A 16,360-nucleotide genomic window follows, 5' to 3' on the forward strand; every position below is an offset into this window, starting at 1 on the left:
CACCCGCTGCAGGAAAGCGGGCCACCGGCCGGCAGCGCCGCACCCTGACGCCGTCTGCGCGCACAGCCTCGGCAGCGCTCTTTGCTCGCCTCCAGTCCCTATCCAGCGACCAGTCAGGCTGCGGGCGAGGGGATTCCAGCCCAGGCTCCAGAGTCCGAGCCCTCAGCATCCTATCAGACTGGGTACCGGCAGCAGCCACCTCAACCTGGGCCGGGAGCGCACGCGGCTTTGGGGCTGTCAGCGGCGGTGCAGCTTCCCCAGGGAGCGAACTTTAGGTTCGCCTAACGACTCGCTGCAGGTAGCTGGGTCCTGCGCACGGGTGGACGGGATGGCTGGGGCTGGTGGGGCCCCTGGGACGCGGGTGGAGGTGGTGGGGTGCTTTGCGATTCTGGTTCCTGGAGGCGCCGCCTCCCTCGGCTGTCGGGGGCCAAGACACGTGTCGAGTTCCCGAACTTTCCAGGATGCTGGGCTGGGGAGGAAACCCGCGAGAGGTGTCTAGCCAGAGCGGTACTGGGAACAGCGTTTGGGCGTCCTGGGTAGTATTGAGCCAGGAGTGCCTCCAGGATGGACCACTGGACTGGGTTCCAAAGAAGCAGCTGTTGTGGAAGTTCAGGGGCGGATGGCTAGGCATTTTAGAAACGGGGGGTTGGAGGGGGCTGGTCTTGAGCTGGGTTTCCCAGGCAGGTGGCTATTTGGGGGGTCTCCGGCGGGAGCAACTGGAGTAGGGTTTACTAGGAGAGGTGGCTGTGCTGTGGGTTCTGGGGTGTGGGTAGCTAGTTGGGGGGATCCCTAGGGGAGGTGGCTGGCTTATAAGTCCCAGTCCCGGAGGAAACTGATTTTAACCCTCCGTCTCCGTCTCCTTCATTGGAAGCGACTTTCTCAAGGAACTGCGGGTCCGGCATTCCCGCTCATTTCGTGTCTCAGAGGGAGGTACCTGAAACGGGGATTTCTGGGGCGGCGGCTGAGCAACCCCAGGGCCGGCGGTTGTGACCCTAGTCCTAGATGATTTGGGCTTCCTGGGAAGGGGACAGCTGAGCCGCACAGGCGTCGGCAGAGAAGCGTGCGTTTTCTCACGGCCCTCGGGGTTTGTTTCAGAGGCCGATCCGTCAGATCGCTCCGCGGAGTCTCAGGGAGTGGAACCCAGGAGCCCCCAGGCACGCCCGGGTTGCGCGTCGGGCCCCGCCCTGCGCGCCACGCCTTAAAGGGCTCGAAGGCCTGGGGCGCACGGCGGCGGCCACCGTCATGGAGGGTGCGCTTGCCGCCAACTGGAGCGCCGAGGCGGTCAACGGGAGCGCGGCGCCCCCGGGGGCCGAGGGCAACCTCACCGCTGGGCCGCCACAGCGCAACGAGGCCCTGGCGCGGGTGGAGGTGGCCGTGCTGTGCCTCATCCTCTTCCTGGCGCTGAGCGGCAACGCGTGCGTGCTGCTGGCGCTGCGCACCACGCGCCGCAAGCACTCGCGCCTATTCTTCTTCATGAAGCACCTGAGTATAGCCGACCTGGTGGTGGCGGTGTTCCAGGTGCTGCCGCAGCTGCTGTGGGACATCACCTTCCGCTTCTACGGACCCGACCTGCTATGCCGCCTCGTCAAGTACCTGCAGGTGGTGGGCATGTTCGCCTCCACCTACCTCCTGCTGCTTATGTCGCTCGACCGCTGCCTGGCCATCTGCCAGCCGCTGCGCGTGCTGCGCCGCCGCACCGACCGTCTGGCCGTGCTCGCCACATGGCTGGGCTGCCTGGTGGCCAGCGCGCCGCAGGTGCACATCTTCTCGCTGCGCGAGGTGGCCGATGGCGTCTTCGACTGCTGGGCCGTCTTCATCCAGCCCTGGGGGCCCAAGGCCTACATCACGTGGATCACGCTCGCCGTCTACATCGTGCCCGTCCTCGTGCTTGCCGCCTGCTACGGCCTCATCACCTTCAAGATCTGGCAGAACTTGCGGCTCAAGACGGCGGCGGCGGCGGCCGAGGCGGCCGCGGGACCCGAGGGCGCGGCGGCGGACTGCGCGGGGCGCGGGGCTTTGGCCCGCGTCAGCAGCGTCAAGCTCATCTCCAAGGCCAAGATCCGCACGGTCAAAATGACCTTCATCATCGTGCTGGCCTTCATCGTGTGCTGGACGCCATTCTTTTTCGTGCAGATGTGGAGCGTCTGGGACGCCGAGGCGCCCAAGGAAGGTAGCGCTGGCGGGAAAGCGGGAGGAGGGCGCGCGGCGGGGCGGGGCCGTGGTCTTGCTGCATCTGAACGTCCAGGGGCCGTTCTGTTCTGGGGGCCTCATGGGGGGATTTGAGTCATGGCCCCGTCATCCGCTGGCCTAGTGATTTGGGGCGTAACTTCCCTGAGCCTTGACTTCCCTTTCCGTAAAATAGCAAAAATGAAAAAAGTACTAGCTCTCCCCAGCAGCAGGGGAATGAAATGAGGAAATGCACGGAAAATCCCTAGCACAGTCTTTGGGCTACATATTTGGTTCACTGTTATGGATCAGGAAACTGAGGTTCCAGTGACTGGCCTTTTCCACCTGCTTAGCGAAGTGGGGGAGCCGAGTTTCCAACCCAGGCCCAAGCTCAAGCTCCTGCCACGTGAAGTTCACTTTACGTTGAGCTGCCACTTTAAATTCAAGTCAACCTGAGCCCGAGGTCTGGTTTGGATCAGAGCAGCGGGAGGTGGGCGATTGGATTCCTCCCCAGCAAGTGCTGAGAAGCTGCGGGGCGGGGCGCCGTCAGGGTGCGGAGACTAGTCCTGAGCCCGTCGCCCAGTGGAGACGGCGAGCTGTGCCGCGCGGAGGTGAGTACCGCGGGGACGGCGGGCAGGTGCGGGGCCGGCGGTGTTCAGAAGCAGAGATGGCGCTTCTCCTGGGTGGGGGGCGGGGACGGGCAGGGAAGGGAAAGGGGACGCAGACTTTCCCATTTGACTGGGGAGGCTGGGGAATTTCGGGAGGCGGTGAACGCCCTCTCCAGATTGAAGGACTGGGAGGTCAGGGCTGAGGGTGGCCGGGAGACCGGGAGGAGAGAGTAGAATGGAAGGCTCTGTGGGGAGGGATCTTGGGGGAGCAGAGCGCCTCGGGTCCGACTTGTAGCCGTCGCTTTGCGGCTGGGACCCCCAGGCAGCTCCCGCCTTCAGCCTTCACCACGGACAATTCAGGTAGCTCATTAGCAAAGAATAGGAGGGATCAGTGGTGGTGAATGACTTAGACCTTTTGGTTTGAGGGTAAGCACGTAACACTGCGCTGGGATGCCCGCGGCTCAAATGCTTGTAAGGAAAGACCCGAGGGGTTTGCTTTCACCTCTTCTGCCCTTGAGATAGCGCAAATGTCCCGTTTCTGGATAGAATCACTACTGCTAACAGTAGTCTCCAACATAGCCACTCCGTGGAAGCTGAAATCTTCCTTCATGCAGTTGGATAACTTTGCTTTGCTCTCTTCCCCAGACCTCAGACTCCGTGCTTGCCCCAGCCATCCCAGTTAGCCCAGTGTTTGCTTTAGTGGCCAGAGCAGTTATCATTCAGCATTTATTGAGCACCTGGGGTATGCCCGGCTGGGTGGTTTGCAGGTGAGGATTGCTGTGAAGACTCAGCAAAGCCAGCCTGGCTTCGTGGTGCAGCCCCTGGGAACACCTTGCAGAAGGGGTTCGGCGGTCCAAAGAGGGGAAGGCACTGGCTCCAGATCACACAGCAGATGGGAGGCAGACTAGAACTGGGGTTTCTGCCCCCACCTCATCCCCCCAGCACCAGGCTTCTTTTGAAGGGCACGTGACTAGGGAGTTGGGTTGGGCAAAAGCCAGGAGTGGGTGTTTCTAGACAAGGCATCAGGCCACACCTGTTTCCTGGGTGGGATCTGAAGAGCTACTTGACCCAGGTCTTGAGGAGCTCAGACACCAGCCCTTAAGGAAATGAGACCCTTAGAGCAGCTATTGGGGAGACTTGGCATCTAGGCTTCCCTGCAGCCTTTACTCACTGAAGGGTCTTCTCTCTCCTCGAGTTCATCCATTCTGCAGATAGTCTGCTCCTCTCTTTGCTGTCCCCTCGCCTCTCCTGTTCATTTTCTCCCTGGTAACTTTTCTCCTCCCTCCCCTCTCCCTTCCCCCATGACTTCCATGACTGCACCTGTGCTTCTCCTCACTTTCCTCCCTAGAGAATGAGTATGTGGTCAACGCAGATCATGGTTACTCAGTAAAGTTTAGATCTTTTCTACACTTGAAAAGCTTATCGAACAATTCATTTTCCTGTCTTAAAAACAAGATACAGGAAGAGAGAGCAAGAGGGATTTCCCAGCTAAAGTGGGGCCAGAGGCATTTTGGGTACATGTGGCCACCTGAGGATTTCTGGGGGGGTGGTTGGGGGGTGGGAGGGGAGACGTGCAGCAGAGACGGGCTTCTACTCGGGCTCCAGGGGCCTCAGGTCCTGTTTCTCTTTGCTCCTTTCCTGGTTCAGGGGAAAGGGTGGTGGCACGTGAAACACCCAGGTCTTCCGGGTCCCCCTTGGCATTCTGCCTTGGCTGCTCTGAGAAGAGCACAAACGCAGACGGCAGGAGAGTCCTGATGCCGCTGCTGCCAGCGCTCCCTCCCCGAGTGCTGTCAGGAGCGGGCTCCCGGCTCACCGACCACAGAGGACTTGGGCACCTGCCGCTGGCCTGGTCAGGTCGCGCCTCGGCCTCAGGGCTGCAGGGTCCGGGGATGTGGGCTGAGCCAGAAGCACGCCTTGTGCCCACTTGGCCTTAACCTGGATAATCACGAGTAGCAGGCTGGGATCAGAACAATTGCGTTTACAGTCACTTCGGAGACGTGACTCAGTCTCGAGGCTCTGGGCACATAGTAAGGAAGGAACAAGACAGGGACATTCGAGCTACTTGAGCTTTTGATCAGCAAAGTGGAATTGATGCACAGCCCTCACTTTCCTGTCCAGGAGGAAGGGAATTTACCAGAACACAAACTCTCTAGATCAGGGCCCCTGGCTCTGCTCATCTCCTGGCGAGTGGAAATCCAGGGAGCCCTTGTGAACAGCGAGACATTCTTCCCAGCAGCCCGGGGGCAGGCAGCCTCAGGGACGCAGGAGTGGGGCCCCGTTCCTGCTGTCAGCTTCATCACGAAAGCCTCTGGGCCAGCGAGCAGCTCCTTAACCCCTGACCATGGGTCGGGGCCAACAGGGCGGCTGGAGAAGTTACACGTGTCTTGGCAGCTGGCCTCGTGGCCACCACAGGACTCCAGGTCCCTCCTTCCTTAGGGTTCCCTCCCCCCAGATTCCCTCGAAATCCAGCGCGCTTTTCCCATCTCTCCCCTTGTACACCTTCAGTCACACCAAGTGCTGCCTTTGTGGGTTTAGAGCTCACCTTGTTCCAAAAATAATTTGAGGGGGGGCCCAAAGATTCGGGTACCACAGCAAGATAAAATGGATGTGAGGAAGCTGGGAAGAACGGGGGAAAAGGTTAGAGAAATGGTAATACAGTAATAGCAATTATGAAGTCTCCGTCCGGGGCAGGGGGTGAGCTGCACGTGGGGCTTCCTTTGGTAAGAACCAAAGCAAAGAGGAGAACTCTCAATTTCAGTATTTGCATTGTTCAGAGAGAAAAGCAGGGAGAGGAGAAAAAAGCAAGGGGAGGGTTGTGGTAATGTAATGAGCCCCCCTCCCCCCACCCCGTTTCAGAGCAGCCACATGCTGGTAGGGCCCTGCTTTGGTGTGACTGGTCACGCTGCAGAAGGAGGGCTGGGACCAGACACCCCTGGCAGGTTTGGACAAGCCCCGGATGGAACTTTCAGGATCGAATTGCACAGCCAAAGACTTGGCACCGGCCTTTTCCCTTGAACTCCGTGGAACTTGCTTTGCTGCTGGTCCCAAGGAGTGGTTCTCAGGGAGGAGATGAAGATGGATGATGGATCCACTTGGAGACCGTGGGCGGGCGCTGTAGGTTCCCAGGTCCCCGTGCAGGGAAGGAGCAGGTGTTGGAGCCACGTGACTGGCCTGTGTTTGGAGCCCGCCCTCCCACTTTCTCCTGTGTGTCCTCGAGCAGGTGGTCTCCCTTCTCTGAGCTTCAGCTTCTTCCTCCTCACTTACAATGAGGATAGCAAGTCTATTCGTGGGGCTGATACGAGGATGACATGGTGTGACCCGTGGCACCTGGGGGAGCCACGTGGTCAACGTCACTCTTCTCTCCTCCCCCCATTCTAGTTGTTAAATGTTTTGTTTGCCTTCTGGGATTGACTTTGAGAATCTCGGCAGGGATTTGGGCTGGAGGAGCTAGACGTTTTTCTCTTGAGAGCCTGGGTGGAGGGGCCTGGGGTGGCAGCAGAGTCTGCTGACAGTAGGCGGTGTGTCCGGGGAGGTTTGGTATGTGGAGAAGCTCGTGAAAGCCGGAGAGCTGGACTGTGAGCCTTGTCACAGCGGGGGCACCACCGGTCCTGTTCACTGGTGTGTGCCCAGTGCCCAGCACAAGGCGGGCCACCTGTCCGAGCTCAAGCGGTGCTTGTTGAACAAATGTGTAGGGTATGGGAAGAGGAAGGTGCCCGTTACGGGGCTGGGCTGGGTGTACAGAGCTGGACTCAAGAGAAGTGAAAGCTCTCTAGGCGGCGCTCTGGCCGTAGGGTTGGCTACTTGGTGAAGAAGTGAGCGCCCCAGCACTGGGAGCAATCAAGCTTCTGCCCGGGAGGGTACCAGGAGGAAGGTTGAAATGCACAGGAGGCCTAGTTTTAAGTGTTTCCGCCGTCTGTGAAACGAGCTTGCCAGCACCTCCCGGTTTTTGTGGAACTGTGGCCCCTCCAGTGTGGCTGCCTTTCCAAGGACGCTGTGCCCGAGGTGTGGGTGGACCACATACCTTGGAGGGGCCTGCTGGTCAGGCAACCCGATGATAGGGCGGAGAGCAGAGCCCAAGTCCACTGTGTGGGCTGCTTTGTGCATAACTCCAGGGGGTTCCATTTAAGGGACCTGAGAATGAGAATGGTCTGTGAGAATGGTATTCCTAGGAGTTGTGCAGTGCACAACCTGAACAATTGGACACGGCAGCTTCATCCAGTTCTGACTCTCGTGAAGCTTTCCCTGTTGCCCCCACCTGAGGGTCTCCTTCCTCCTCCAGTGCGTTCATTCTATAAGCAGTGATTCAGCGCCTCCAAGGGTCCTGTCCACACAACCTCTGCCTCAGTTTGTCCTCCTATGAGGAGAGTTGGCAAGGGCCCCTCCCCAGTCCCTCCCCTGCCCGCCTGTGGCCAGCAGCTGGCACATGCATGGACGTGGGACAGTGAGGCCAAGGTTGGTCTCTGGGAGGGGCGCCCCCAGCTTCTGCCGGGATGGTTCTGTCCCCGGGTGTGGCCAGATGGAGCAGCAGCCGTCCCCCTGGGTGGCTGACTGGAACTGTCTGGGGCTGTTTGCTGGGGTTAAGAATAGGGTTTAGGTTGTGGGCCGGGTGGAGGGTGCTGGTGGCACAGGGCGTGGCATGTAGTAAGTGCTCAATCAATGCTTTAAAAATAGAGAAATTTCAAGATGTTTCAGCGTCCTGGGGTCAGTGCGTGCAGCTGAGGGAATGCAGGTTGTCGTGAGCTCAGGAGCACGTTTTCACTGAGGGGCTGCAGTCTTTGTTGAGTGATGGCAAGCCCAGGGATGCTGGGAACAACGGCATTGTTAAGAGGTCAAGAGAAGTTAAGGCCTTGCCTGGAGGAGACAGTAGGAGGCAAGGTGGGGAGGGTCTAGCTCTGGGTTTGGAAACCCAAGGGGACCCTTGCATGAGGGACGGGCGGGAAGGAGGTGTGACCAGGCGGTGTTTCGTGTCCCAGCCCCTGATTCCTGGTTCCGGTGATCCTGATTCCTGGCCACTGAGGGGCACCCTCTGCCAGCACCTTCCTCCTTACTCTACTGGGAGCTGGCGCCTCCCACCCTTTGCCAGATGCTGCAGTACCACGGGCCTCTGCCCTCCACGGCCCATGCCTCACACTCTAATGGTCACTCCTACTCATTTCTCTTTCTTTCTCTTTGTCTCTGCCTGACCTTGATATCTGACTGTGAACTTAATTTCCCAGAGGGAATTGCATTTGAGTCCAGTCATCTTGTTAGGGGCCCGTCTCCCAGTGTCAGGCAGGGATATTGTCTTTTTGCTTTTCCAACATGCTAGTGTCGGTGGCTGATTTATCAGGACTTCCTGTCTGCTGATTTCATGCCCACTTCAACTTAGTCCCTTATGGAACATTTCCCATTTTCCAGTTTCTGCTAGCAGCCAAGGACAGAGCCACAAATGAGACACAGTCCCCAACCACAGATTATTAACATGAATAATGACAGTATGAAGGGATGATGCTGTGAGAGAGGTATCCGTTTATCAAGTACTGTGAGTGCCCCCAGGAAGTATTTATTGATTCAGTCTCCCTGGGAAAAAATCAGGAGGATTTCAGAGAGGAAGCAACATTTGCAAAAGGTTTTGAAGGGTGAGTAGGAGCTGGCTGTGCAGAGAAGCAGATGCACATTCCCTGATGAGATCATTGAACAGTTACTTTATTTTCTTTCCCTGTATTGGAGGAATATTTGTCATGCTTCAGTGTGCACACAGATCACGTGGGGGAACTTGTTAAAGCGCAGATTCTGATTCATTAGGTCTGGGTGAGGCCCATGAGTCTGTATTTTTAACAATTTCCCAGGTGATGCCTGTGCAGGGCCCCTGCAGCTGGCCTGTTGACTGCACATTGAGTAATGAGGCTTTAATGTATCATCTCTGTGACCAAAACACGCGGCTTGCCTTTACACGTGTGGCCCAAGTTGGCGGCAGGGCCCTGTCATTCTCTGAAGGGTAGAGAAGGGCTGGTTGTTCACAGGAAGCCCCAGCTCTTCTGCTTCTAGGATGTGGTTATTCCTCAGGTCTTGCCCAGTGGGCCCCACATATCCCCAGATTTGAGCAGTGACATCACAGACCATTTAAAGCTCTGTAGCCCACAAATTTAGCTCTTCTTCCTGACCTTACACATGGTGAGATCACACATCTGTGACTTCTACAATTCAGTGTGGTAAAATGGTGGTCTTTTCAAAGAACGTGCCCTGGAGTACATGTTAGTATTCAATCCTTATGTAAGTGCACATTCAAAAAACATTTGTAAAAAAGCCTTCTGTACACCACAACTCCCAAATTCTCATGTAGCTCCTAAAGGAATAGGGATTTAGATTCCTTGTGAGGGAGACCTGATTCAGGATCTGGGCGGCAGGGAGGAGACCTTGAACCAGGTGACTGGTTTCTGGAGTGAGAGCCTCTTAGGAGAGTGGATGAGCTTGATTCAGACGAGAGGTGTCAGCTGAGCCACCGGTCTTTGAATTGTATGTGACACGTGATCGTTGCCTCAGGAACGGCGCAGCCGGAGAGGCCATGGCCAGGTGCCCCGTCAGCTGTTCTGGGCTAATTTGAGCCCAGGGTGACGCGATGGTGACGGGCGGGGGCAGTGCCGGGAAATCCGAACAGGGGACTTCTTGGGGCTTGAGTAAAGCCAGGCTGGTGGGTGGGTGACTGCTGGGGGCACCCTGTCCTCGCATGGCCCTCGGCTGTCCACCTCCTCCGTGAGTGAGGGCGCCAGGTGGAAGTTCAGCGTGGTGTCTGTGTCCCGGGGGTACAGTGCCCAGCAGGGGACGTTTGCCATTGGCGCGTGGCCATTCCCGCTCAGGCCTCTGCTTGGCACGTAGAGCCCCCACTTGAAGATCACCCCTAGTCCCCAGCCCTGGGCCCCCCCCTCCCCGAGTGCTGCAGCTCCCTGTTGACTGGAGGGCCTGTCTGTGCTTCTCTCTTTCCCACCTGAGTTTGTAAATCCCCTGAGGGCATGTCCCCAGGGCCAACTCGGTGGCTGGCACTGAGTGGAACATCGATCTCCTCATTTCCACCCCCCACCCCCTGCCCCATGCCCTAAGCCCTGGCCAGGCAGGTGTGAGGGCCGATCCCTGGCCCGGCGCCTCCCACTCGACCTTCCTTCTCTGCCAGGACCAGAGAGAGCTTTTTGCAGGCCCTCAGGGCTCAGTCCTGGGGAACAAGTGTTCCTTTTACCGAGTGGAGTGGAAGAGACGGATGAGAACCAGCTCTCCCGGTGGAGACCCTGAAATCCCGCTCTTGCACATGGTTGCAGCCCCCGTCCCTTTTGGGTTTTTCCAAAACGGACTATCTAGAGTCCTTTGGGGTCATGTAATCCAATGCCAGGGCTCCAGGTTTTCGTTTTGTTTTGTTTGGTTTTTTTTAATTTTGAAGTCGGGGAGAAGAGGGTAAAGGACAGTTTCTTTTTTTTTTTTTTTTTTTTTTTTTTTGGAAGTACAGGAGCCTCTCACTGTTGTGGCCTCTCCCGTTGCGGAGCACAGGCTCCGGACACGCAGGCCCAGCGGCCATGGCTCACCGGCCCAGCCGCTCCGCGGCATGTGGGATCTTCCCGGACCGGGGCACGAACCCGTGTCCCCTGCATCGGCAGGCGGACTCTCAACCACTGCGCCACCAGGGAAGCCCAGGGACAGTTTCTTGAATCAACGTTAGATTAGGCGTCCCCAACCTTGGGCGATAAAAAGTTATACACAGTTGATCATATTTCGTATCTGTAAGTAATAATACGATAACCTGAACAAACACTTTGCCGTTTACAAAGCCCTTTCACGCTTTTTTTTTTTTTTTTCAATTTTCTCCAAGTCCTTGAGGGCGTCACCTCCATTTCACCGATGAGGATATTAAAGCTCAGACAGTAGATGTGGCTCAGAGAAATGAGTGGGTGGGAGGGGGGTTCACACCCCACGGGTTTGCGTCCAGATCCCCTGTGAGGGGCTCCCCGACGGCCAGACCCCCCCAGGAGGTGCTGGCTGCTGACCACGCCTCTCTTGGATGAGTCTGTCGATTCTGGTTTCCAGGGCCTTCTTTTATCCCCGCCGGCGTCGCCGTCGCTCTGCTTTATGGACGGTGTGGCTGGGGCCATCGCCGCCAGGAGCTCGGTAGCTCTTCAGAGCAGCTGGCGCTCCGGCACGGGGCGGACCTTGGCGCCCTGGTGTGCAGCAGGCACTGGGCGTGGGCTGCCCGGGACACGGTGTTACCCTCTGGCCCCAGGTGCAAGGTGGCCGAGCCAGGGTTTGTGGGAGCTCTGGGTACTTAAAAGTAAAGGCATCACCCACTTCTGCTTCTGGTGGTGTGGGGAGAAGTGAGCTCAGCTTACCCTGTGGGTCTGCCCCGCCCCTTTTTGAGCCCTTTTCTTCTGCTTTTTAACATCTTCTCCTGCAGGCATTTAGATCAAGGATTGGCTCACTTTTTCCGTCAAAGGCCAAACAGTAAATATTTGAGGCTCACAGGATATAAGGTCTCTGTAACAGCTACTCGGCTTTGCCCTTGTAGTGCGAAAGCTGGCATTGACGATATATGAATGAGTGGATGTGGCTGTGTTTCAGTAAAGCTTCATTTACAAAAACAAGCAGCAGGTGGGGTTTGGTCCATGGGCTGTTTGCTGGCCCCTCGTCCAGACCAGGAGACATTTCTGCCAGGAAGGATGGTGATCTGATAGGAGGCAATGGGTTTCCCCTCCCGGATTTTAAAAGACCATTACAGGACTTCCCTGGTGGCACAGCGGTTAAGAATCCGCCTGCCAGTGCAGGGGACACAGGCTCAATCCCTGGTCTGGGGAGATCCCACATGCCACGAAACAGCTAAGCCCGTGCGCTACAAGTACTGAGCCTGTGCTCTAGAGCCCGCAACCCACAACTACTGAAGCCCGCGCACCTAGAGCCCGTACTCTGCAATGAGAAGCCCCACGCACTGCAACAAAGAGTAGCCCCCGCTCGCCATGACTAGAGAAAGCCCGCGTGCAGCAACAAAGACCCAACACAGCCCAAGATAAATGAATAAAATAAATTTATTTAAAAAAATAATATAAAAGACCATTACTGGGGAGTGGGCAGTGCTTAGCCTCCGAGGGGGCCTACATCTGTTTTAGGAAAAGCAAGTTGCTCTCTGACTCTGTCCTTCAAATCATATGAGGGCAGTTGCCCAGTCAGCCCATGTCTCTGCTTTGGGAGTGAGGGGATTTGCTCACTGGAGCCAAGCTGACTAGTATGAATGCTGACCTAGCTTTAAAAGGCATCCGACTTCATTACTTTCAGGTGGGAACACAGGGGGACTTGTGTGTCCTTGGGGAAGGCACTTTCCTTCTCCGAGCTTCACTTTCCTCATGTACAAAATGGAGATGAGACCGCTTTGAAAACTCTTCTGTGCAAGCTTGAGCCGTGATTCCCATGGTTGACATTGCTGCCTTGTCATATGCCCCCTTGGAAGCAGCATCATGAAATGCCAAGGACGACGCTTTCCATGCTTTGTTCTGTTCCTCTCCTTCAATTCCAGGAAGCCTTTTTAGCCACTGCAAAGGGCAGTGTTATAGCCTAAAGAAGATGAAGTAAGTGCAGGAAGTAGATGAGGTGCAGTTAGTCCTTGTGCTCAGAAACCGTCAATGGCTCCCCAGTGCCTGTAGATTTAAGTTCATGCTCAGCCTGGATTCAAGGTCCTCCTCCTCAGCCTTGCTCTTTCCGGTTTCCTCTCCTGTGAACCCACCCCCGCCCCCAACTCTGGCAGCCCCTGAATGCTGTTGGACAGTCTCACCTTTGTACCTTTATTTCTGCAGCATCCCTCCTTTGAAATGTCCTTCATAGCCTGTGTTTTATTCCCAAATAGCTTGAAATTCCACTGTTGGGAACCCATGTCTTTGGTTGGTTAGGATATTGCCACATTTTTAAAAAGTCCAAATGTGCCCTTAGCATTTGGCAACTTGATACGAGCAGGTTCAGCTTAGAGGGTCCTCCTTCCCCGAGAGCCAGGCCAGGCCGGTCATTCGTGTCTGTGGCCACCAGGTGGGGATAGAGGTGCTGGCCATGGTCCCAACTGCTCCCATCCAGGCTGGCCGCTTGGAGGTGGGAAAACTCGGGTGGGGCTGCTCAGGAATTCATTAACTGTTTACTTTTCTGTGGTTACTGTTTCTGTAGGTTGTTTATAAAAAATAGGATAAATAAGATAAAAGATCCAAATGTCAAGAGTGAGGCGAGTAACTTACATAAATAGCTAAGATAATGCCTTGTAAGTGTTCAGCGAGGTAGAACATGCTGCCTTTCTGTTCAAGTGAGAACTGCATCCCCGACACGTCCTTCTACCCATTTCACAGCTCTGTACGCCTGTGTTCTTCCCTTGTGTCTGGCACTTTACTTCTCAATGCCTTTAAAAAACTTTTTTTTAATCTTTTTGCCGTGCCGTGCAGCATGTGGGATCTTATCCCCCGACCGGGGATTGAACCCGCGCCCCCTGAGCTGGAAGCACGGAGTTTTAACCACTGGACCACAAGGGAAGTCCCTCGATGCCTTTTTAAATTTTGACTTTTATGTGTTTATTGTGTCTCTTTTATTTTATATGTTTAATTACAATTTTGAGATATTTTTAGACTTTGTGATATTTCACCAGGTTTCTAAACTTAAATTCATCCTTTTTTACACATGGAAATCAAATACTTTTTTCCATTCTCTTTCATAGAATTCAACAGTACTGGCTTCCCCCCACCCCACCCTTCACTTATCTTTACTATTTTAGTCTAAGGATTAGATTTACTTTCTAAACATTTTTGTTTGCAGGACTTGTGGACTTTGCATGTTTTAGCTTTCTTTTGTTCCAGCAGGTGCACCAGGTAATTAGAGCAGTGGTTCTCAAGCTTGGGTGTGCGTCAGAATCCCCTGGAGGACTGTTTATAGCAGATCGTTGAGGCTCACCCCCAGGAGTCTGATCCACTAGATCTAGGGTGGGGCCTGAGAATTTACACTTCTGTCAAGTTCCCAGGTGAGCTGGGGACCCCACTTTGAGAACCACTGAATTCCTCTTAAACAATCACCCTCCCCCTTTGGTGCTTGGAGACGTGGCTGACAGACATCTCTGTGCTCTGTCTGCGTCCACAGTGGCGTCTAGATCTTGCAACTCCAGTTGGCCTGTGAGAAATTCTTTTCTGGATTGAGCTCTTGAATTCTGGAGTTCTTCCTTGAAAACTTGTTGCAGAAAATATCAGACTAGTGGATTTTCCAAGCCTTCTTGCAGTTACCGTTACTCGTAAGGGTGTGGCCGTGAACAGCATTCTTGGGAACACCGTTTTCCGTGTGGGTTTCTGGGGGGGGTTGCCTGTGTCCTCCTCTGCCACTGGGAGTGTGTACATTTGTCAGATTAAGACCATTGAAGGAAACCCAGGCTCCCCACCCCACCCCCTATTTGGAGGTACTTAGGATTAGGAATTTTTCTTCCTCCCTGAAGCTTAAATTTGTGACAAGCAATGTCTTGAAGTTGATTTCTGATCATTAATTTTACCTGAAATTCAGCAAATCCTCAGTGTAATAGCTTCTGCACAGTGCCTCACATAATTTTAGTGTCCCCTTCTCCTGCACAAGTCTTATTTGTCGGCTGAAGCAGTGCTCTTAGGCGTATCTTCACAGAAACACTTTCAGTGTTCTCAGCTGTGAAGGCAGCACACGCCTTCTTGTCACTGCGCCTTTGCCTGTGACGTTCCTTCTGCCCGAAGCGCCCTTCCTCCCTTCTCTGCCTGGGAACCTCCTAAGCATCCTTCAGGTAGCAGGTGCTCTTTCACCCTCGCAATGTTCCCGGGAGATCTGGGGACTCTTGTTATCCCCATTTAAAGGTTAGGCAACAGCAGTTTCTTGGGGAGTTAAAGTATTTGTTGCTGGCGGGGCTAGAATACAAACTAGGTCTGGCAGCTTCTGCCTCTGAGCTCTTGGATACTCTGAGTGGGAGGCAGTCGATACTCGCGGGGTGAGTGATGAATGGACGGGCAGGCGGCCGTGCCGATGGAAGCCCGTGGTGGGTAACCTTCGCTTGGGAGAAGGGACAGGGAATGTTCCAGGGCTGGGCTAAGCTGGGGGAGGCGTGGGGGGTAGGCTGAGTGCACGCCCAGAGCATGGATATGGAAGGCAGGCAGACTTGGTCTCTTTAGTCCTCCGTCTCGTGACTGGCCTGTGGCCTCTGTTCTCAGGAGGCGATGCTCCATGCCCCAGCAGTGATGCCCTGTTCTCCTTTCTCCCCCCTCCCCCCCCCCCCCCGCAGCCTCGGCTTTCATCATCGCCATGCTGCTGGCCAGCCTCAACAGCTGCTGCAACCCCTGGATCTACATGCTCTTCACGGGCCACCTCTTCCACGAACTCGTGCAGCGCTTCCTCTGCTGCTCGTCTAGCTGCCTGAAGGGCCGCCGGCCCAGGGAGACAAGCGTCAGCAAAAAGAGCAACTCGTCGACCTTCGTCCTGAGCCCGGACAGCTCCAGCCAGAGGGGCTGCTCGCAGCCATCCACGATGTGACCGGCAGGGCCAGGACCACCCCTCTTGGCTTGGATTGTACAACAGGGACAGTCTGGCCATTGGTGGTCGTGTACGTGTGTGTATAAGGTACCTTTCAGTTTGTGCCCCTCCGCACCTTGTGGGGGCTCGAGCGGGGTGGGGAAGTGGTCTCCGTGGGGAAAGGTGATAGGGTGACTCAGCCATCAGCCGAGCCCCGGATCTACCCTGGGCTCCCACGGGTACTCCTGCTGCCCTGACCCCACTGTTTCATCTGGCTGCTGGATGGGTTGTGGGTTTGTTTTGTTTTGTTTCCCCTGGACCTGTAATTTCACTCCAGTATCTTTTTGCTCCTTTATCCTGGGGTCTTGTGAAAGGTAGTAAGTATAGGATTGGTGACCAGATGCGTGCGGAAGCCTAGTGTTCTGAGCTTGGGATGAGAAATGGGACCTTGGTGGTGATGGTGCTGATATCCTCCTGGCCTCAGAGTGCTTCTGCCTTTGAGTGGACTGGTGCTAGCGTCCTTGAGCACCAGCTTGTCAGATGGTGGCCCTAGAGCAGGAGATTCTCTTAGGAGACTGTCTGGCACAGGCAGCCAATTAAAACTTGGGTTAAAAATGTTTAAGAGGAAAAAAATGTTTAAGAAGCTAATACTTTAGAAGCAGTTGGGAAAGAAAAGGAAATAAAAGACATCCAGATTGGAAAAGAAGTAAAACTCCTTACAGATGATGTGATTTTGTATATAGAAAATTCTAAGGAATTCATGCACACACATGCACACACAAACGCATTGGAACTAATACATGAATTCAAGGTTGTGGAATACAAGGTCAGTACAAAAATCAAGTGTATTTCTTTACACGGGCAATGAACAGTATGAAAATGAAATTAAGAAATAATTTCATTTATAATAGTATCAGAAAGAAAAGGAATAAATTTAATGAAAGAAGTGCAGGACTTACATCCTGAAAACTACAAAATATTGTTGAAAGGAATAGAAGACTTAAATAAATGGAAAGACATCCTGTGTTCATGGCTCAGAGACTTAAATATTGTTAAGATAACAGTACTCTCTCCAAGTTGATCTCATAGATTCAGTG

The 16,360-nt window shown here is 54.8% G+C and overlaps 1 protein-coding gene across 1 annotated transcript; it reads left to right on the forward strand.

Moving 5' to 3' along the window:
• The first annotated feature begins 1,242 nt into the window (after positions 1-1,242).
• On the forward strand, positions 1,243-15,402 carry OXTR (oxytocin receptor). Its single transcript, XM_060163873.1, has 2 exons — positions 1,243-2,170; positions 15,037-15,402. The coding sequence occupies exons 1-2, from the start codon at positions 1,243-1,245 to the stop codon at positions 15,282-15,284; spliced, it is 1,176 nt and encodes a 391-aa protein (XP_060019856.1). The 3' UTR covers positions 15,285-15,402.
• The last annotated feature ends 958 nt before the right edge of the window (positions 15,403-16,360 follow it).

Source organism: Lagenorhynchus albirostris, chromosome 10, assembly GCF_949774975.1.
Source record: "Lagenorhynchus albirostris chromosome 10, mLagAlb1.1, whole genome shotgun sequence".
NCBI classification, from domain to species: Eukaryota; Metazoa; Chordata; class Mammalia; order Artiodactyla; family Delphinidae; genus Lagenorhynchus; species Lagenorhynchus albirostris.